The sequence below is a fragment of the Amblyomma americanum genome, chromosome 10 (genome assembly GCF_052857255.1).
Source record: "Amblyomma americanum isolate KBUSLIRL-KWMA chromosome 10, ASM5285725v1, whole genome shotgun sequence".
Taxonomy (NCBI): domain Eukaryota; kingdom Metazoa; phylum Arthropoda; class Arachnida; order Ixodida; family Ixodidae; genus Amblyomma; species Amblyomma americanum.
This window is the reverse complement of record NC_135506.1, coordinates 110,678,115-110,695,082: the sequence shown is the minus strand read 5'-3', so window position 1 is coordinate 110,695,082 and position 16,968 is coordinate 110,678,115. Positions and strand designations below refer to the sequence as shown.

At 48.0% G+C, this 16,968-nt stretch overlaps 1 protein-coding gene across 1 annotated transcript in view; it reads left to right on the top strand.

Annotated features, from left to right (window-relative positions):
• The first annotated feature begins 406 nt into the window (after window positions 1–406).
• The window catches only part of Gdi (GDP dissociation inhibitor), a 33,186-nt gene continuing 16,624 nt past the window's right edge, over window positions 407–16,968 (top strand). Inside the window, exons 1-4 of the mRNA XM_077640121.1 lie at window positions 407–735; window positions 7,274–7,947; window positions 10,526–10,685; window positions 13,445–13,556. Of these exons, the coding sequence (XP_077496247.1) occupies window positions 691–735; window positions 7,274–7,947; window positions 10,526–10,685; window positions 13,445–13,556 (991 nt within the window). The 5' untranslated portion in view covers window positions 407–690. The remainder of the gene's footprint in view (window positions 736–7,273; window positions 7,948–10,525; window positions 10,686–13,444; window positions 13,557–16,968) is intronic.

Here is a 16,968-nt window from a genome sequence, read left to right as displayed (position 1 = left end):
AGAGAGCGTAAACGTCACAAACGAGGCGCATTTTTACGACTGCAATTTCGTCAATGATTTTGTGGTCATGCAGCGGGCGAAAGCGAACTGTCAACCATTGCCATAAGGCACGGAGCGTTGTGCAATCAATGTGCGGTCGTTTTGTTTGCCTTGGAAACGAAGCTTGCTGAGAGCGTGCTAACTCGCCGTGAAATGTGTGGCGCGTCCGTAAGTGTAACATTATTTGGCGACCGAATGACCTGCGGTGGTCACCTTTAGCCGAATTTCTTTATTCCTTATTTTCGTTTTTGTTTCGTTCAGTCGTCGAAGTAACAAAAACAGATGACGCGACGTCTTGTGTTGCGGCGTAGTACTACAACGACCACAGCTGTCCCGTAGGAAGTGCGATACACAAAACTCACTCTTTCACAAGCGTTTATTCTTTGCGTTGACAACGTGAAATATACACACTGCGCACTGTGCCTGTGCATTTCACTGCGCTCCTTGGCCAGTATTAGCCCGTACAACAAACGAAGCGCGCGCACTACTTTCTTCGTACCGGCGGAGGAACGACTCAGCGCAGCTGTTGTTCGAACAGCCGTCTCCCACCTCCCTCGTCGCGTCTGTGGGGCTGCAACTCGGTCGGTTGAGTGCTCGGTTAATTTTATTTCGCCGTTCGTCCAGCGCCTGCCGCCGGCCCCCGTGATAGCCATGGATGAAGAGTACGACGCCATCGTGCTAGGCACCGGGCTCAAGGTGAGCGCCGTTTGCAGGAGCCTCGGTGGGTGGGGTGTTTTCGTGCCTGCGAGTCGCCGGCTCCGCTCGTTAGGCCTAGCTGGCTTACAGCGGCTCCGTTTGTCAGAGTTCGCCGCCGACTGCACGAGCTGCACAGGCTGTGCGATACTCGCGAATTTCCCGAGTTGTGCGCGTGTCTGGCGCCTGGGGCGAACCGCTTGCGCGAGTCGCGCTGCTGTCGCCCGTTTGACAGCCCCGATCTGGCGCCTCTCAACAGCCTCCTCCCGGCCGGGCCGCTCTAGCTCCACGTAGCTTGACCGACATTCTGGGCGTCGAGGGCTGTGCGCCTGTCCGTGCGGATCCCGGTGTGCGCGGATAGCAGACAGCTGCGGCCCAGCCGGGGTCTGGCCATGTAGGCCTAACCCGTTTGTGTCGCCCGCTGAGCTGTCTCGGGGGCCCGGCCCTAGCTGTCAGCTGAGCGCGGTCCTCGGCACGCCGGGTGACCCTTTCTTGACGGAAAGCACTGAAACGGGGTCTCGTCTGCACGCGATCGACCGAGCCTCGAGGACCGCGCCGGCTCGGCACCCCGCCGCCCAACGACGTGTTCGTGCATGCGCCGCTGTCGGCGTAGCCGTGCCGCTCGCACGTTGACCGCCGCCAGGCCCGCCTTCGAAAAAACAAACAAGGCGTACGGCTGCTTGTCGATCTCGCGAGGTGGCTTGCGAAACGGGTCGACAACGGTTTCTGGAGACGCGAGCTTTTTTTTTTTTTTTTCACCCGCACGGCGAGGTCGGTGCAGTTTCGGCGAACAATGCCGGGTAGCCTATCCGTCGGTGCCATTAGCTCGGCCAAGCATTGCAGCGGTTTTCCGGGTCTCCTTGGCCAGCCTTTGTCGCCGTGTGGCACTTCGCCGTGTGGCTGGAAGTGCCACACGCCGTGAATCACGGCCCCGCGTTGTCGCCGTGTGTGACGTTGCATTTGCTTGCCGACACTTGTTTCTTCCTGAAACACAGTGCCGAGCATGTATTAAAACTCGTGGGCGAATATCGGTAGGTTTTCAGTGGAAAAGGGCGAGTGTTATTCGCACTATCAGTGTTTCGACCATTTGCACTTATCTGTGGCTGCATGTTGCTGGACCTTTTGCATTGTTTATCAGTGTATACATTGCTTCCAGTGAAAGGTCTCAAACCTGCCCTGCATGTTTGCGTGGCGAAAGCAACGGATGTTTTTCTGCGCACTGCTCATGCTGCAACACTCTGAAAACTGCAATTTACAACAAAGGCCAACAGCTGTTGATCTGTAGATTTTGGTGAGAGTTAGGGATGTTTGTTTTTGACATGCACAGAAAATTTCTTCTGTGTTAAAAATGCAACAAAGGCAAAGGGCAGTGCAATGCTACTGTAGACATATCAGATTGTTGTTACTAGCCCCCTGCTAGATTTTCGGAAAGTCAGTCATCAGTTGTGGCAGCTGCACGCACATTGGGCGTTGATTCTTGCATTGTGCCCAAGTTATGATGTAAGCCCCCCGCCACCTTCACTTTGAGCTCTGCTTTTCCTTCTGTTGGGGAAGCCCCGATGAATGCGCATGCCTTTTTAAGGTCTGGGTTCTGGATGCTGCTTTCTGGCCCTTGACCACACTCACGGGGGGGGGGGGGGGGGGGGGGGGGGGGGGCAAAGGCACACACAGTGCTGACTTCCTAGAAGTAAATTTTACGGCAGCTACGAAGCAAATTAAAAGGCAAAGCAGGAAGAAGTAGGGGTGAAAACAGTGCACAGAATTTACAAAGGCACCATATTGGCACACTGTACAGGTAGGCAACTTTAGTGTGCGAAGGTGTGGAAAAAGCACGTAGTAAGGAGCTTATCATTTTAATGGCACTGCAGCAGCTTCGCGCAAGTGCCATGGTTGATATTTGGTATGCTGAAGGTGCTGTGAAACGCGCATTTTTCTGGCCAGTCGAATGTTGCTGTTTGGCTTCTCTGGTAGCACTGCAGTATGACATAGGCTCCAGAAATAATGCCTGTACAGCTATTTGTAGAATTGGTGCCAAGGAAGGATGTCGGGTTTTAATGCCTTTTTCTGCAAACAAAAAGAAAAGCAGCAAGTGGGCACAGAAGAGCCCTGGCAAGGGAACTAAATTATATGCAGCCATCTCACCATTCTGCTTGATGTAGAGGTGTTACGGTAGGGTGTGGTGTAAAATAACCTTATGTATATTGAAAAAAATGCAAGGAAAAGGTATTCCTAGTTCAGCTTGTTCGAGGACATATATTTTGCTAGACTGAGGAAGTGAAGAGTAGCATAGGGAAAATGACCAGTATAGTTAGATCGCTCACTTCAGGTCAAGTCAGGCAGCTGGACAGAGCACTAACAAGCTGTCCCAGCAAGCAAAAGATCTTAAAAATGCTAGGGCAGGAAGAAATTCCAAGCTCCGTAGATAAGGTGCAATTAGCATGACTATTAAGGGAGTATAAACACCTAATTTTTTAGGGCTTGCTTTGCTCTTTGCAAGGATTACCACGTGGTATTTGCCCTTGACTGGTAAAAATTATAAGAGTTTCTCATGCTGTTTCGGTTTATCGGCGACAGCTGTAGTGTTTGCGTCACGTGAGGCATGAAACAACCGTGATACAAGTCGCTTCATCGTCATTTTAATTCACTACAACACTAAAGCCTGTCAGCTGCTAGAGCCGGAATAACGAATGGAGCAGAGATTCTATTGCAATTTTTACATGCCTTACGTGACCTGTACGCAGCTTTGACGTTGCAGAGCTGTTGAAACCGAAATAGCATGAGAGAAAATTTGTTTACAAATTATTTAGCTGTCATAGGCGAATATCACATGGTGATTCGTGCATAGTGATGTCTTCTGCATCATTGAAAAGAAAACATATCACCCAAATTAGGTGTCTATACGCCTTTAAGATTAGCACAGGGTGACACAAATGGGTGTAACTTGATTGAACAAGCACTGAAGCACACTGGAAGTCCAAAAGTAGCAGGGGAAGTTGGGCAGGTGTACACCGACAGTAAAAAGTGTATGAAATGCAGTATTAGCAAAACTTTATTTTATCAGTTTAATTTCATCGCCAGCTTCACACACAGCCTGGAAGTACTTTGGTTTGGGCTAGTTGGTTCATAGCTGTAGTTAATGTCGGGACAGCGTGAAAGGAACAATGACAAGAAAGGCGCAAGAACACAACAGGACAGGCACGTGTCCTGTTGTGTTCTTGTGCCTCTCTTGTCCTTGTTCCTTTCGTGCCACCCTGACATTAAACACAGCCTGGAATAGATGTATGTGGCCTAACCCTCAATGTGTGCATTACAGTGCATAATTATGCATTGAGCAATGTGCTGACCGAGCTGCTGCGGGGGCTCAATGTTTATGGCACTCGACTGCTGACCCGAAAGACGTGGGGGTTCGATCCCGGCCGCGGCGGTCGAATTTCGATGGAGGCGAAATTCTGGAGGCCCGTGTACTGTGCGATATCAGTGCACATTAAAGAACCCCAGTTGGTCGAAATTTCCGGAGGCCTTCACTAAACCAAAACATATTTCTTCAAGCCAGGAATGGTCTCACGGGCACATGAGTTGAGAACGTTGCGCATAGCAGCACGTCTCGAGCCCATGGGGGTGGTGGCATGTAAGTCTGTGCATAGGTGCTGCACAGGATAGTTACTTTCTCTCCTGAGAGGCCCTGTGTCTCACTAGGGAGGCGCAAAGCTAGCTGAGGTGAAACAGTATTCCATCTCAAGCTTCATTGCAAAAGTATTGTCCTTTGGAACTCTTACTTACAGTACTTGCGACCAAGCTTATTGCAAAAAAAAGAATCTGCCGTCGTGTTAACAAGAACAAAACGATGTGGAATAGTCTGATTTGAGCAGTTTATGGTCTGTGGTGAGATCTCGTAAATTGTAATAGCACATATGTCAAGCGGCAACTGCAAACCCTGGCAATGAGAAACAAGTTATTAGGAGCACATTAGTCAGGTGCGACTTGGTTATGGAAATCATCTTGCCACTATTCCTCACAAGGAAAGTTTGTGGTAGTTGTACGTTGCCAGTACTCTCGTATGAGTCAGGAGCTTGGGAGGATGAAAAGAAAAGGCTTGAAATGGTATTCAGGTCAGCCAAGCATGCTATTGCGACAGTGACTGTCAAACGAGCTTGTTTTCTGCGAAGCAGCATAACAAATAGACGATTGCTGGGTCTTGCTTACCTGACTTCCGGTTTTGTCATTCACCATACATCATCGTAGGTAATGTGGATTTTAAATTCTCTCCAAAGCATGCACGCGTTGTATCGCAGCGCTTTCACTTCGGCTTTTTTCGTACACCAGGGAGCGATTTTTTTTTTATTTCTCTCATTTGTTTCTTTTGCACCCTGGAGAAAGCACTGTTTGGCTTGCACAAGTGCTACCATTGGTGTGAAATTTTAACTGTTCTGCCTAGCGTGACACTGGGAGCAGTCCTCCATAATGTTGCCATATTGGATCAATTGAGGTGCCCCCTAACCCAGTCCTCGGGGAATGGCACATTAGGTCCCGGCAGTAAGTGCAGCTGACAACAAATTAGTTTTGTGCACATATATGGTCACACTGTGACCATAGGGATCAATATGAGAAGGAATCTCTACATATTGGACTAAAGAAACGCAGATTAGAGAACTCTGGTTAATGATTTGCTAAATTTTTGTTAAGGACAGGAAGACAGCTGGTGTCCGCTTGCACAACATGGTGCATATGCACAGAGTGCTAGCCAGTGCTGCTGGGAAGAGACTTGGTAGAGCACGCATGTTTGGTCAGTTTGGCGCTCACTAATTTTTGGTTGTGAAAACGGTTCCTGTTGACGCCTTGCCATGGGTGCTATAGCTTCAGCAGGTCGGGAAACCGCGTGCACACAATCCTCTTTTTTTGCGGTCTGGTTGGTTTTATTGGGGGGAGTCCTGTCAGTCTGTTGTATGCTTTCACTTAGCATTGCAGAAACTTCCTAGTACCTTCTCGTACTTCAGAGCATTGAAAGTTACTTTCTGCATTGGCCGCCTCCATTATTAATGACTAGCATTCTTGTCATGCCGTGGCCAGTATTACATAATTAACAATTTTATTCTTTCATTAGTGGAACTGTTATGAAAGGCATAGAGGTCGCAGAAAATGTTTTGTGGGCAATACTCACAGCCACTTAAAAGGTCATTGGATGGCCTAAAAGCTCTGCGTTGTTTGTCATCAGTACAAATTCGCATTTATAGAGAAATTCTGTTCTTATGGCTACATAGTTTCTGATAACACAGCTAAAAAAAATTGATATTACAAACCAGGTTGAATGGTCCTCTGAAGAGCTTTTTTGGTAAGTTCATAAAATATGTACTGGTGGCTATCAGCCATTTCTTTCTGGCAGACTTGCACAAGTAGTGTTTGCAAGTTATTCTGTATTGTGTGGGACTCAGTTGCTTAAAGGGGCCCTGCGAAATAGACAAAGCATGAGGTCTTTATTCCATGCATGCAGAGTAAGGGACATGGTGACTCTTGAACGGCCAAAGAGATCGCCGAAATCATATTTAGTATTTTAACCTTCTCTAGAAATACTCGGTATGAGCTAATGGTGTCGCGACGTGGCAGCCATTTTCGGCAGTGGAAATGAGGTGGCGTCCAGATTGGGTGCTGCCTTTCGGATTGGTTGGGCGTCCCGGTTGAATATTGTTCCTTTATATTCGCAAAATGGATCCAAAATGTCGTCTCTGAGTACTGAAAGCGTTTAGCATTCCACAAAAACTGGAAAAAAGCAGTGAAAGTAAACAAAAACTAAAGAATAACGCTACAGGCAACACATTCTATTCTGCTTCAAGCCCTTGTGGGGGCGAGTGCCATTCAAACCACACTAAGAAGGCAGTGAAAAATAAAAAAGCCAATCGACACACCTTGCCCGAAAATTTGAAGAGAAAGGCTGGGCAAGAGAAGGGATACGAGGTTCCTTTGTTGTTAGTCACCCCTGCACTTTCTATGGCGCCGCATTTTCATGTAAGCTTCGGCTGCATGCTTCGCGCTAGGCGAGATTGTGTTTGGTTGCACCCAATTTCAATACTGGGTCATTGAAATGTGTTTTCGTCCGATGTTTTTATTTTTAATTTTTGAAGTAGAATAACTTCCGTTTGCATGCTCAGATTTCAATAATTACTGCACTTGTCTCTGGAACTCATAATGAATCTATTCAGTGATACTAATTGACGCTGAGGAAAGCATCGCAGTGCCCCTTTAAACAAGCTAGCACAGTATTGTCACTTGCCTCTTTTTTGGTGAGGGAAACAAAAGTTGGTACGTAAGTGATGCATGGTTCATATTCCAGTGGGATTTCTCCAAATTTCGCTAGTGGTCAGAAATATGTTCATGGTAGCCTGTCCACTTATGCACGCATGGCCATCTGTTAGTTTGAACAAAATCATTTTCGAAGCGCTATGTCTGTCTTGCCGCCTTTCTTTTTTTTTTTTTTGAGTTTGTGCGTGTGCACAGTGAAGACGCCCGTCTTAAAAAATGTGGCCTACCCTCTTGGTGGCGTTTGCAGGAGTGCATCCTGAGCGGCATGCTGTCTGTGAGTGGCAAGAAGGTGTTGCACATGGACCGCAACAAGTACTACGGGGGGGAGTCGGCCTCCATCACGCCCCTGGAGGAGCTGTTCACCAAGTTCAGCCTGCCAGCCAGCCAGCTGGACGAGTACGGGCGCTCGCGCGACTGGAACGTGGACCTTGTCCCCAAGTTCCTCATGGCCAATGGGCAGCTGGTGAAGCTGCTGATCCACACGGGTGTCACGCGCTACCTGGAGTTCAAGTCTGTCGAAGGCAGCTACGTCTACAAGGCAGGCAAGATCCACAAAGTGCCCGCCGACGAGAAGGAGGCCCTGGCGTCCAGCCTGATGGGGATGTTCGAGAAGCGGCGTTTCCGCAACTTCCTGGTGGCCGTGCAGGACTACGCCTTCGACGACCCCAAGACGTGGAAGGACGTGGATCACCAGACCACAACGGCCTCCCAGTTGTACGAAAAGTTTGGCCTCGACAAGGACACTGCAGACTTTACGGGGCATGCCCTGGCCCTGTACCGGGACGACGACTATCTGCAGAGACCGTGTGGGGAGCTGATACGGAGGATCAAGCTGTACAGTGACTCCCTGGCTCGGTACGGCAAGTCGCCCTACCTCTACCCGCTCTACGGCCTCGGCGAGCTACCCCAGGGCTTTGCCAGGTGGGTGCTGTCTCATGTCTTCGGTAAGGCCGGCACGGACGTCACCACATCCCAATGCTTCATATTTGTCACAGAGTGGAGAGGGCAGGCAGTCTGGAAAGGAGGCAGGCAGACTTGTGTTTATTGGGCAAACTTGTGCCTTCGAAGAGAAACTAACTGGAGACATCAGTAGTGGCAAGCGTGCTTGGTAGTCATTGAACAGAATCGCCACCACTCTCGGCCACGCTCAAACTCAGACTGCAGAGAACTGTCTGTATAACGCATCTGAAATACTGTTAATCGTCTTCAACATCATGGAAATATCCACACGTGATAATTTTTTCAGGACATTCTAATCGCGTAAGAACAGTGATAAGACTGCATGCCAACGGCAGTAAAGGAACATGGAAAAACTCTCACCTGGTTGCAGCAGTATTGCCACATCACTCTCTTGACAGCAGAGGTGGGTATACGTCATACCAGAGTACATGGCACGTAGTGGTGGTCAGCAAAGCTATGCATGGCGGCCTCACTATTTGGAAAGAGAGCAGATAACGACGCGAACTTGTGCTTGCTTCATGCGGTTGAAATTGCTGTGCAGGACTGGACACCGTGAGGAGTGAGCAATGCTTTGCATTCTCCCATATTGATAACACTCGCTGTGCCGCTTTCACCCTCCAGTTAAGCATATTGCTTGGCAGGTTGGTTCTGCATACCTGTGAACGTGTGCACCTCCTTGGCCTTGTCTCTGTTGCACTGAGTTGTTGCAACTAGGCCCCTGTTTTGACAGCATAGTACTTGCCTTGCACATGAAAGTGGTAAATTGTAACAGGACACAGTTTACCACAGTTTTCAAGGGGTGTCAGAAAACATTTGTTTTTACCTAATTATTAGGCTTAGATAAAAATGACATATGAAGTCTTGGAACACCCTCCTCTCAATCTAGCCTGGCTGAGAATTCCCATTTAGTGACCTTTTCGCAGAAAACTAGGATTTGACTGAGCTCGGCTGTTGAACCAAAATGAAGTGGTGTCCCCCAGACATCTGCTTATATGAATTACCATTGAACTGAACCTGGCTTAAGGCAGAGTCATGTGCTGTGGCCCTGGCGAGAAAAAAGGGCTTGAATTAAGATAGTCAATGACTGATTTTTCGGACTCTCTAGGGTCTGCGAAGACGACCGAAAAATAAGGCAGTCTGGAAAATAAATTTCACCAAAAAAGTCACTAACTTATTGCCAATATGCCCGGAGGAAGGGTCATTTGTATTGCACACATTCTAAAGCTCCTCGTGACTAAATTTCGCCGTGCGACATGTGCATAGGCGATGTGCATAGGCGCTGACCTCTCTTAGAAATGCACCACCATTTCCCCCCGCGCTCGCCGTCTCCATGAAGCCGTACACCTCCCACGCACATCGCTACCACCTCTTTCCGTATTCGGTGTCTCCTGCAGTTTGAATTAATCAGGTTCCACTGTACGCGGCATGGGTATTGGCGGCGAGTGCGAACGAGGTTCGAAAAATCAACTAGTCAGCTGTGGTGCGTCCGAAATTTCAAGCGCTCTTATAAATTGCCTCTATGAGCCATGTCGCTGTGTCACTAAAAAGTCCGAATAATCAATCATGTCCGAAAAATCGGGCGTCAGAATTTTCGGTTGTCGACTGTATTTCCTGGAAAGGTAATGTCATTGCAATCATGAAGTCCTGTACAAGGTTCCAGAGATGCAGCAGATTCCTCATGAGCAGTCTTTTTATCACATTTGATTCCAGCTCTCCTTGCCACAAATCTGGTGTGCGGTGTTACTGCAAAAGTTTGAAAATGTGTGCAAATGGGATGGCATCTTGTGTTATCACATTCACATTTCTAGCATTTTGACTCTCTGTGTGAAGTTCCACAAGTTTGAATAGTTGAAACTCGCAGCAATAGCCACAAAGATTGAGAGTAGCTATGGGACGACTGCTTGCAAGATTGCCTGTTATCACAGCACTAAGTATCGGGAAAATGTATGAAGCTGTTTGTGAATTCAACGGTTGATGTCACTTGGGTGTCAGTTGCATCAACACCAAGAGCTCGAGCACACTGTGCTGTGGATGAGCGCAGAAGGGTAGGGAAGAATATACTATGGAAGTCTAGGAAATCTTTCAATGGAAGGCACACACAGTTAATGGCCATTGGTGTAATACATATACATTGCAGCGCTTCCACCCTCGCGCCAGACTGGGGCAAACCTGATTACCTGCACCATCCTGATAAAAGTAATTACTCTTGCACCAAATGGCTCCATACTGATCGCTTTAAAAGTGACCAGGATCATGCACAAAATGCCATGACCAGGTGTAACCTTACAGAAGCTGTAAGCTTCGAGAATTGAAGAAATTTGCGTGGGCAGGACGTAATGCAATGAGCAGGTGGTCAGTGGTGGGGATAACGGAGTACTCAGATGCCAAACATAGTAGGGGTGTCAGTCAGGCAGCCGGATGAGATTAGGATGTTTGCAGGTGTAAGATAGCCACATCTGACACATGCAGCGGGCGTAGCAGGCTTGGCTGATGGTAGACGCAGTCACGACATGGTTCTTTGTGGTGGCCACATGTGCAGGCTGAGTGCCATCTACGGCGGCACGTACATGCTGGACAAGCCCATCGATGAGATTGTCATGGAGAATGGCCGAGTGGTGGGCGTGCGGTCGGGCAATGAGATGGCACGCTGCAAGCAGGTCTACTGCGACCCCTCCTACGTGCCAGACCGGGTGGAGAAGGTACGTTGACACTGCACTTTGCCCCGTGGGCCTGCATCTGGTTCCCACAGATGCGAAGTGCCAAAAATCATCAGAGGGACCAATAGCTAAATTTTAAAGACCGAAATCCTTTTTGACATAACCAAAGTCTTGGTGTTCAGGGTGCCCTGTTCCAGAATGGTTCCGTTGTGTTGGAAGTCAGTTTAGAAAAGCCAGGTAGCGACAAAACTCAATTTATGCACAAAATAGTGAATATTGCACCAGGCGTCTTCATACTGGTTGCTCTAGAAGAGGCCAGGATCATGCGCCTTGTGTCATAGCAAGGTGTAACCTTACAGAAGCTATGATGCCACACACAAGTGCTGCTTTGGCACAGAGCCTGTTGTTTGGCTTACAGTTGGAAATGATGAGCATTTTTTTTAAAAACGAGAATTTTTCAATTAGTGGATAGACCTCATTTGTGCTTTGGTGCTGGAAATTGATTGGGTTCCATGGTGATTGCGCGCCGGCAAGTAAGGAACCACAAACTAAGAGTAACGGACTGGATTCCAAGAGAATGGAAGCGTAGCAGGGGCCGGCAGAAAGTTAGGTGTGCGGATGAGATTAAGAAGTTTGCAGGAATGGGTGGCCAAAGCTTGCACAGGACAAAGTTTCAACACATTTTTTGGAAGGGTCGAAATTTCATATCATACCTCCGTCCATCCATCCATCATAATAAATGCACGCGGTCACACGCGTTTGTGCCGCTAGTATTTAGCATCGTTTCCTTTAACGCGATCCCACAATTTTGTGGTAGCCGACGGGGCTGGCCAATTGCGGTGAGATAATGCGGACATGCTGAATACCGGCCCTGATGAGAGGTTAAAAAAACACACCGGATGGTTACGTGTGTGGAGTGTGTAATGCGAATGTTTAAGCCGTAGCTTAGAGCACACAACGTCGTGGTGCTCTGCCAAGTTTGCCGAGCGCGAACTGTGCTGCCCCCCCACCCCTTTGGCAGGAGCTCTCCTCAAAAGATAAACAAGTGGTGATGTTACCGGCGGGCAGCGTCATGGCGCGCTTCCAAGGTCTGCGCTGTGGACGGCGCAAGAACTGAGGAACCCGCTACAAAAAGCTAAAGGCTAAAGTAAATTGCGGAGGGCAAAAGTTGGGGAGAGGGGGGTGGCTGGTTCATTATCCAAGTGGGTTCACTACTCAAGTATATACATACTGTACTCTAAACGTGCCACCGTGGGGTGTTCTGCTGCTGGTCACAAGGTTGTGGGTTCGACCCTGGCGCTGCAGCCTCATTTCGATGGAGGCCTGTATGCTGTGCGATGTCAGCATGTGTTAAAAAGACTATGAAACAGATGTGAAGATTCCCAGTAAATGTATTTGGTGCTAGGACGAATGCTTTTGACACAACGTATGAGCGCCTAAAACGGAGCCGGTGATCCATTTTAAAAACGGTGATTTTCAAAATTCGCGGTCTGATTTATCACTGCGTAGTGACAGTTTGTGGAACTATTTTTTATAAAATGTTGACGTTACTGTGATGATGTGATGGTGAGTGGCAGGAAACGCGACGCTGTTGTTCAGTATAAGCATGCGGCTACACTTCCATTTGGGGGGCACAAATGTCTGCGCGGCTACAGGGTGGGGCCCAGATTGAAGGGAGGGGGAACAATGCGTGTGCGCCGAGCAAGTCCAGTGAGCCCGCCAACAAGTTGTCAGTGCCATCGCCACTGTTCAGCAGCAGTTTTCTGTACAGGTCATTGTTCATCACTGTGCTCTCTTGCCTTTAGAACCAGGTCGATAATGCACTTGCACTGACAGGTTGCCAAGTACAAACTGGGTGTCTATGCATGACATAATTCCAACCTGTTTTCTTTGTTTTTATCGACTTGCCGGAATGTGTTTAGGGAGATGGGAGGAACGTCATTTTTAATTGCTGATGGTGTTAATGAAGCTAGCTCAGAAATTCTTATGGTGGGACAATGAGTGATGGAATAGGCATCGCTCATTTGCTTTAATCTCGGCAAATATTTCCTATGCACTTCAGGGAAGCCCCCTTGGTCTAAATTAGTCTGGAGTCCTCCAGTACAATGCTCCTCCTGGCCCATGTGGGGTTTCTGGACATTAGACCCGATATAACAGCACAGCTACTTAAACATTGGGTTGGAAATATGAAGGGTTGTTTTTGTGCGATTTTCAGCAGGAAATTGAATTTGATGCCCTTATTTCATCGCTATTAGAATTGTCAAGTCTGCCAATGCGAAGCAAGGAGTAATAATAATTTCTAACCTAATCTCATAGCATGCTTTGGTTAATTGTTGATCCCTTTAGCCTTTGATGTGACGGTACATCGCTTGCAACTCAGTAGTGAGCAAATTTAAAGCTTTCGTTGCCTGCGTAAAATTCAATTTTATAAGGCTTAGCATGAGCTGCATGTATTCCTTAGCCCTGTCATCTCTGCTGTCGTGGTGTCAGTGGCATGGACACACGTGGCAGTCTTGGTGAAGGCGCAGCAGTTGAATGCAACTGTGCTGGTGTGTTTTAGCTGTGCAGAAGCAGGGAAATTGCTCACACCACAAAATGAAACGAGACTGGTAGGCTTGCGACACCTTCCATACTCTTGGGTGGAAGCCTAGCATACAAGTGGCACTGAGATGTGCAAGTCAGAACTTGGATTGCCTCAGCTGCACTTTCCTTACCACCGGTGCTAGCAGGCATTGTACATCACTTAGTGAGCTTGCTTGGGAGGTGGTGGTGTCTGATGGCTGTGTTGTGCTGCTGCGCAGGTTGGCCAGGTGGTGCGGTGCATCTGCCTGCTGAACCATGCCATCCCCAACACCAGGGACTCGCTCTCCTGCCAGATTATCATCCCCCAGAAGCAGGTCAACCGCTGCTCAGGTGAGCCTGGGAGTAGGATCGAGTGGCACGTGTGAATGGATGCACGGGAAGTGGTTTCATTCACCAGGGTTAATGGCTTAAACAGAATTTGGGGAAAGCATACCGCAAATTCGGAGTGAAGAATGGAGCGCACATCAAACGTGTGCCTGTAAATGTGCATGACGCAGTTGTGGTAGCGAAGCTGATAGAGTCAAGAGTGCGCAGGGCAAGCAGAAAAGTGGTAATGGTGATAAGCATGCCGCCTGCCACTCCATCTAGGGTAGTACAGGAGACTTTCGCAAACCTCATCTCGAATAAGTCCATTGAAGGGCACGTGCGTCAGCAGAGTGTAAAACAAGGTGTGCCTGTCACTGTGTCTTTGTGTGCCCACCTGCCTGATGTCTCCGACTGCGCAAGTGGCGAACGCAAGTTTCTAGCCCTCAAAGGGGAGTGTGCTGCAAGTCATTGTGAACAGCGAAAAGAAGGATGTCACCGCTCGGTTAGCGGTGGGTACCTCAGAGCGCTGTCTCCACAATATTGACTGCAGAGGAGTCTGTCCTGAACTCTTTAAGGGCACAGGGTAAGGTAAAATTTAAAAAAAGTCGTTTTTTTTTCTTTTGGAATTTTAGAAGTTCAATTCTTTCTACACATGTTCCATGATCGCACTTTCCTCAGAAAGCCATATTTACGGCTGAAAAACGCTTTTTCCGAAACCAAGTAGTGAGCGGCCACGCCCCCTTTCAGGATTAACGTCAATTTTTCAACCAAAAAGTCCACCACCTGATTTCAAAACTTGTCTAAAATCAGCTACATATAAAAAATTGCCTGGCAACTATTGTACAGCTTCTCTTTTTTAGCCAAGACAATCCTGAGACGCTTTGCACGTTTTTTCCACGTTTCTGCAACCTTCATGCAGCTGCGTCCGAGTGCTATCCCTTTCGATCAGTATTGTAAATTGTGCCGGTGTTGGTTGCTGCTGATAAGTTGAGATGCCCAGGGCAAAGAAGGCCTTCGTCAGGCGTGAATTTCACGGCAACCACTACGCTCATCGTGAAAAAGCAAAAGGATGTCCACGACCGAATGAGATCCCGAACGCCGAACGCGCCAGCTCCTCGACATCGAAGCTTTCAAGATTTTCTCTGTGCTTCCAGGAAGAGGATGTGCTACAGAGCAGCAGCCAATATGCCTTAATGGACATGGACGGCATTTGTGCCGCAATTACACAGAATTGTGTGTGCAGAGAGTGCGGTGGAAGTGTTGAGCTCATCGAAATTGTGACAAAACGGGTAGGTGTTGCAAGCGCTTATAGTTCGAACTGTGAAGTGTGTAGTGCCGCACAACGATTTGAGACGTCGAAGAAAACTACTTCTGGCCTCTATGAAGCCAACCTCAGGTTAGTGTATGCCTTGAGGTCCATTGGTAAGGGAATGGCTGCAGGAAATATACTCTGTGCTATGCTAAACCTTCCTAAGCCGCCGACAAAGTTTGCGAAATACAATCAAGAGCTTCTAGGCCACATCGAAGCTGCTGCTCAGGAGTCGATGAAAAGGGCAGCTGACGAAGCTGTGCAGCTGAATGAGGGGGATAAAGACATCGCAGTTGCTCTTGATGGAAGCTGGCAGAAGCGAGGCCATACTTCCAATAACGGCATAGTCTCTGCGACCAGTGTAGACTGGGAAAGTGCTGGATGTGGAGGTTTTGTCTAAACGTTGTCCAAAGTGCAGCATCAAGGGTACAAACAGTGACCCCCTTCATAGAGAGGTGTGCCAAAGCAACTACCAAGGCACCAGCGGTGGAATGGAAGTCGCAGGAGCACTGAAAATTTTCGGCAGGAGTGAGGAGCTTCACGGCGTTCGATACGTCAAATACCTTGAAGATGGTGACAGCAAGGCTTTTATGGCTGTGAAGGCACAAATGCCATATGGTGATTCCATTGAAATATCCAAGGTTGAGTGCATAGGGCACGTGCAAAAAAGGATGGGCACAAGGTTACGAAGGCTAAAAAAAAAGAAACAAAGCAGGAAAACTCTCTGATGGAAAGAGCCTCTCGGGCCGAGGCCGACTGACTGATGCAGTAATAGACAAGCTCCAGACGTACTATGGTTTGGCCATCAGAAGAAATGTGGGAAACCTGGATGAAATGCGAAAGGCCGTTTGGGCAACCTTCTTCCACTTATCGGCCACAGACGATGACCCATGCTATGGACTTTGCCCAAAGGGACCTGATACGTGGTGTGCCTTCAACAGAAGTCAGTCAGAGGGCAAGCGATTTTTCCACAAGGAGAGTTTGCCTGCATCTGTCTTGGAGGCTATCAAACCCATTTATAGGGAGCTATCGAAGGCTGAGCTCCTAGAGAAGTGCCTGCATGGGCGAACTCAAAATGCAAATGAGTCGTTCAACCATGTTGTTTGGGAACGCGCGCCAAAGAATGTGTTTGTTAGGCTTCGGACCCTACGGATGGCAACACTGGATGCTGTTCTTTCATTTAATGATGGTAGCATCGCACGGGCCAACGTTTTGAAGGCGTGTGGATTGAACCCAGGGAGCAACACCATCAAGTGGCTGAGGGAAGCTGACTATAAGCGCATGTACTTTGCGGACCGAGCAACACGACAGCTTACAAAAAAGGCCCGACAGTCAAAACGACAAGCCGAAAAGCGAAAAAATGACGGCGACAGTGACTACGAAGCAGGGGGCTATTAAACCAATTACTATGGAGGCGTTTCTACGAATAAAAAATGGTTTTTCACATCTTTTTTCTCTTTACGCTCTATTATCTCAAAACAGTGTTTTTTCTTACAAAGGTACCATTATTTCCAATGCCTTTCAAGACAGATGGCTGATTTTTTTTTTGCAATCATCTACATAAGTGTTGCCAACTACTGAACTAGAATTAAGCAATTTCACTGAGCAGTTATTCTGTTATGAATTTTGAAATGCGCAAAGAAAGGCCAGATTTGTGTACTACCGGAAAAAATTTTATTAAAAATCGAATTTTCAACACATTTCAAATATTCTAGTTCAGTAAAAAGAGCACAAAATTTGGCAAACAATGATATATGTATTATTAGGCTACTGTTATTAGTTAGTGAGAAACATGTACCTCAACATGGCCTAAAATGCATGGGAAGTATAGGGCTTACCCTGTGCCCTTAAAGAAGCGGACAAGCACATGGCGAAAAAGGTTGAAGGCTCCCACATACAAGGATGCGGATAAGGCTGTATTCACATGGTTTTTGTCAATCTGGGCACAAAACGTCCCCCTCTGTGATGCATTACTGCAGCAGAAGGTGAACGTTGCGTGCACGATCGGCCACTACGATTTTCAGGCCAGCAGCAGGTGGCTGCGCCAGTTCAAGGCCGGTCACACTAGTGTCGGCAAAACCATAAGCGATGAAGTGACATCGGCTGATACGACAAGATTCCGCTGTT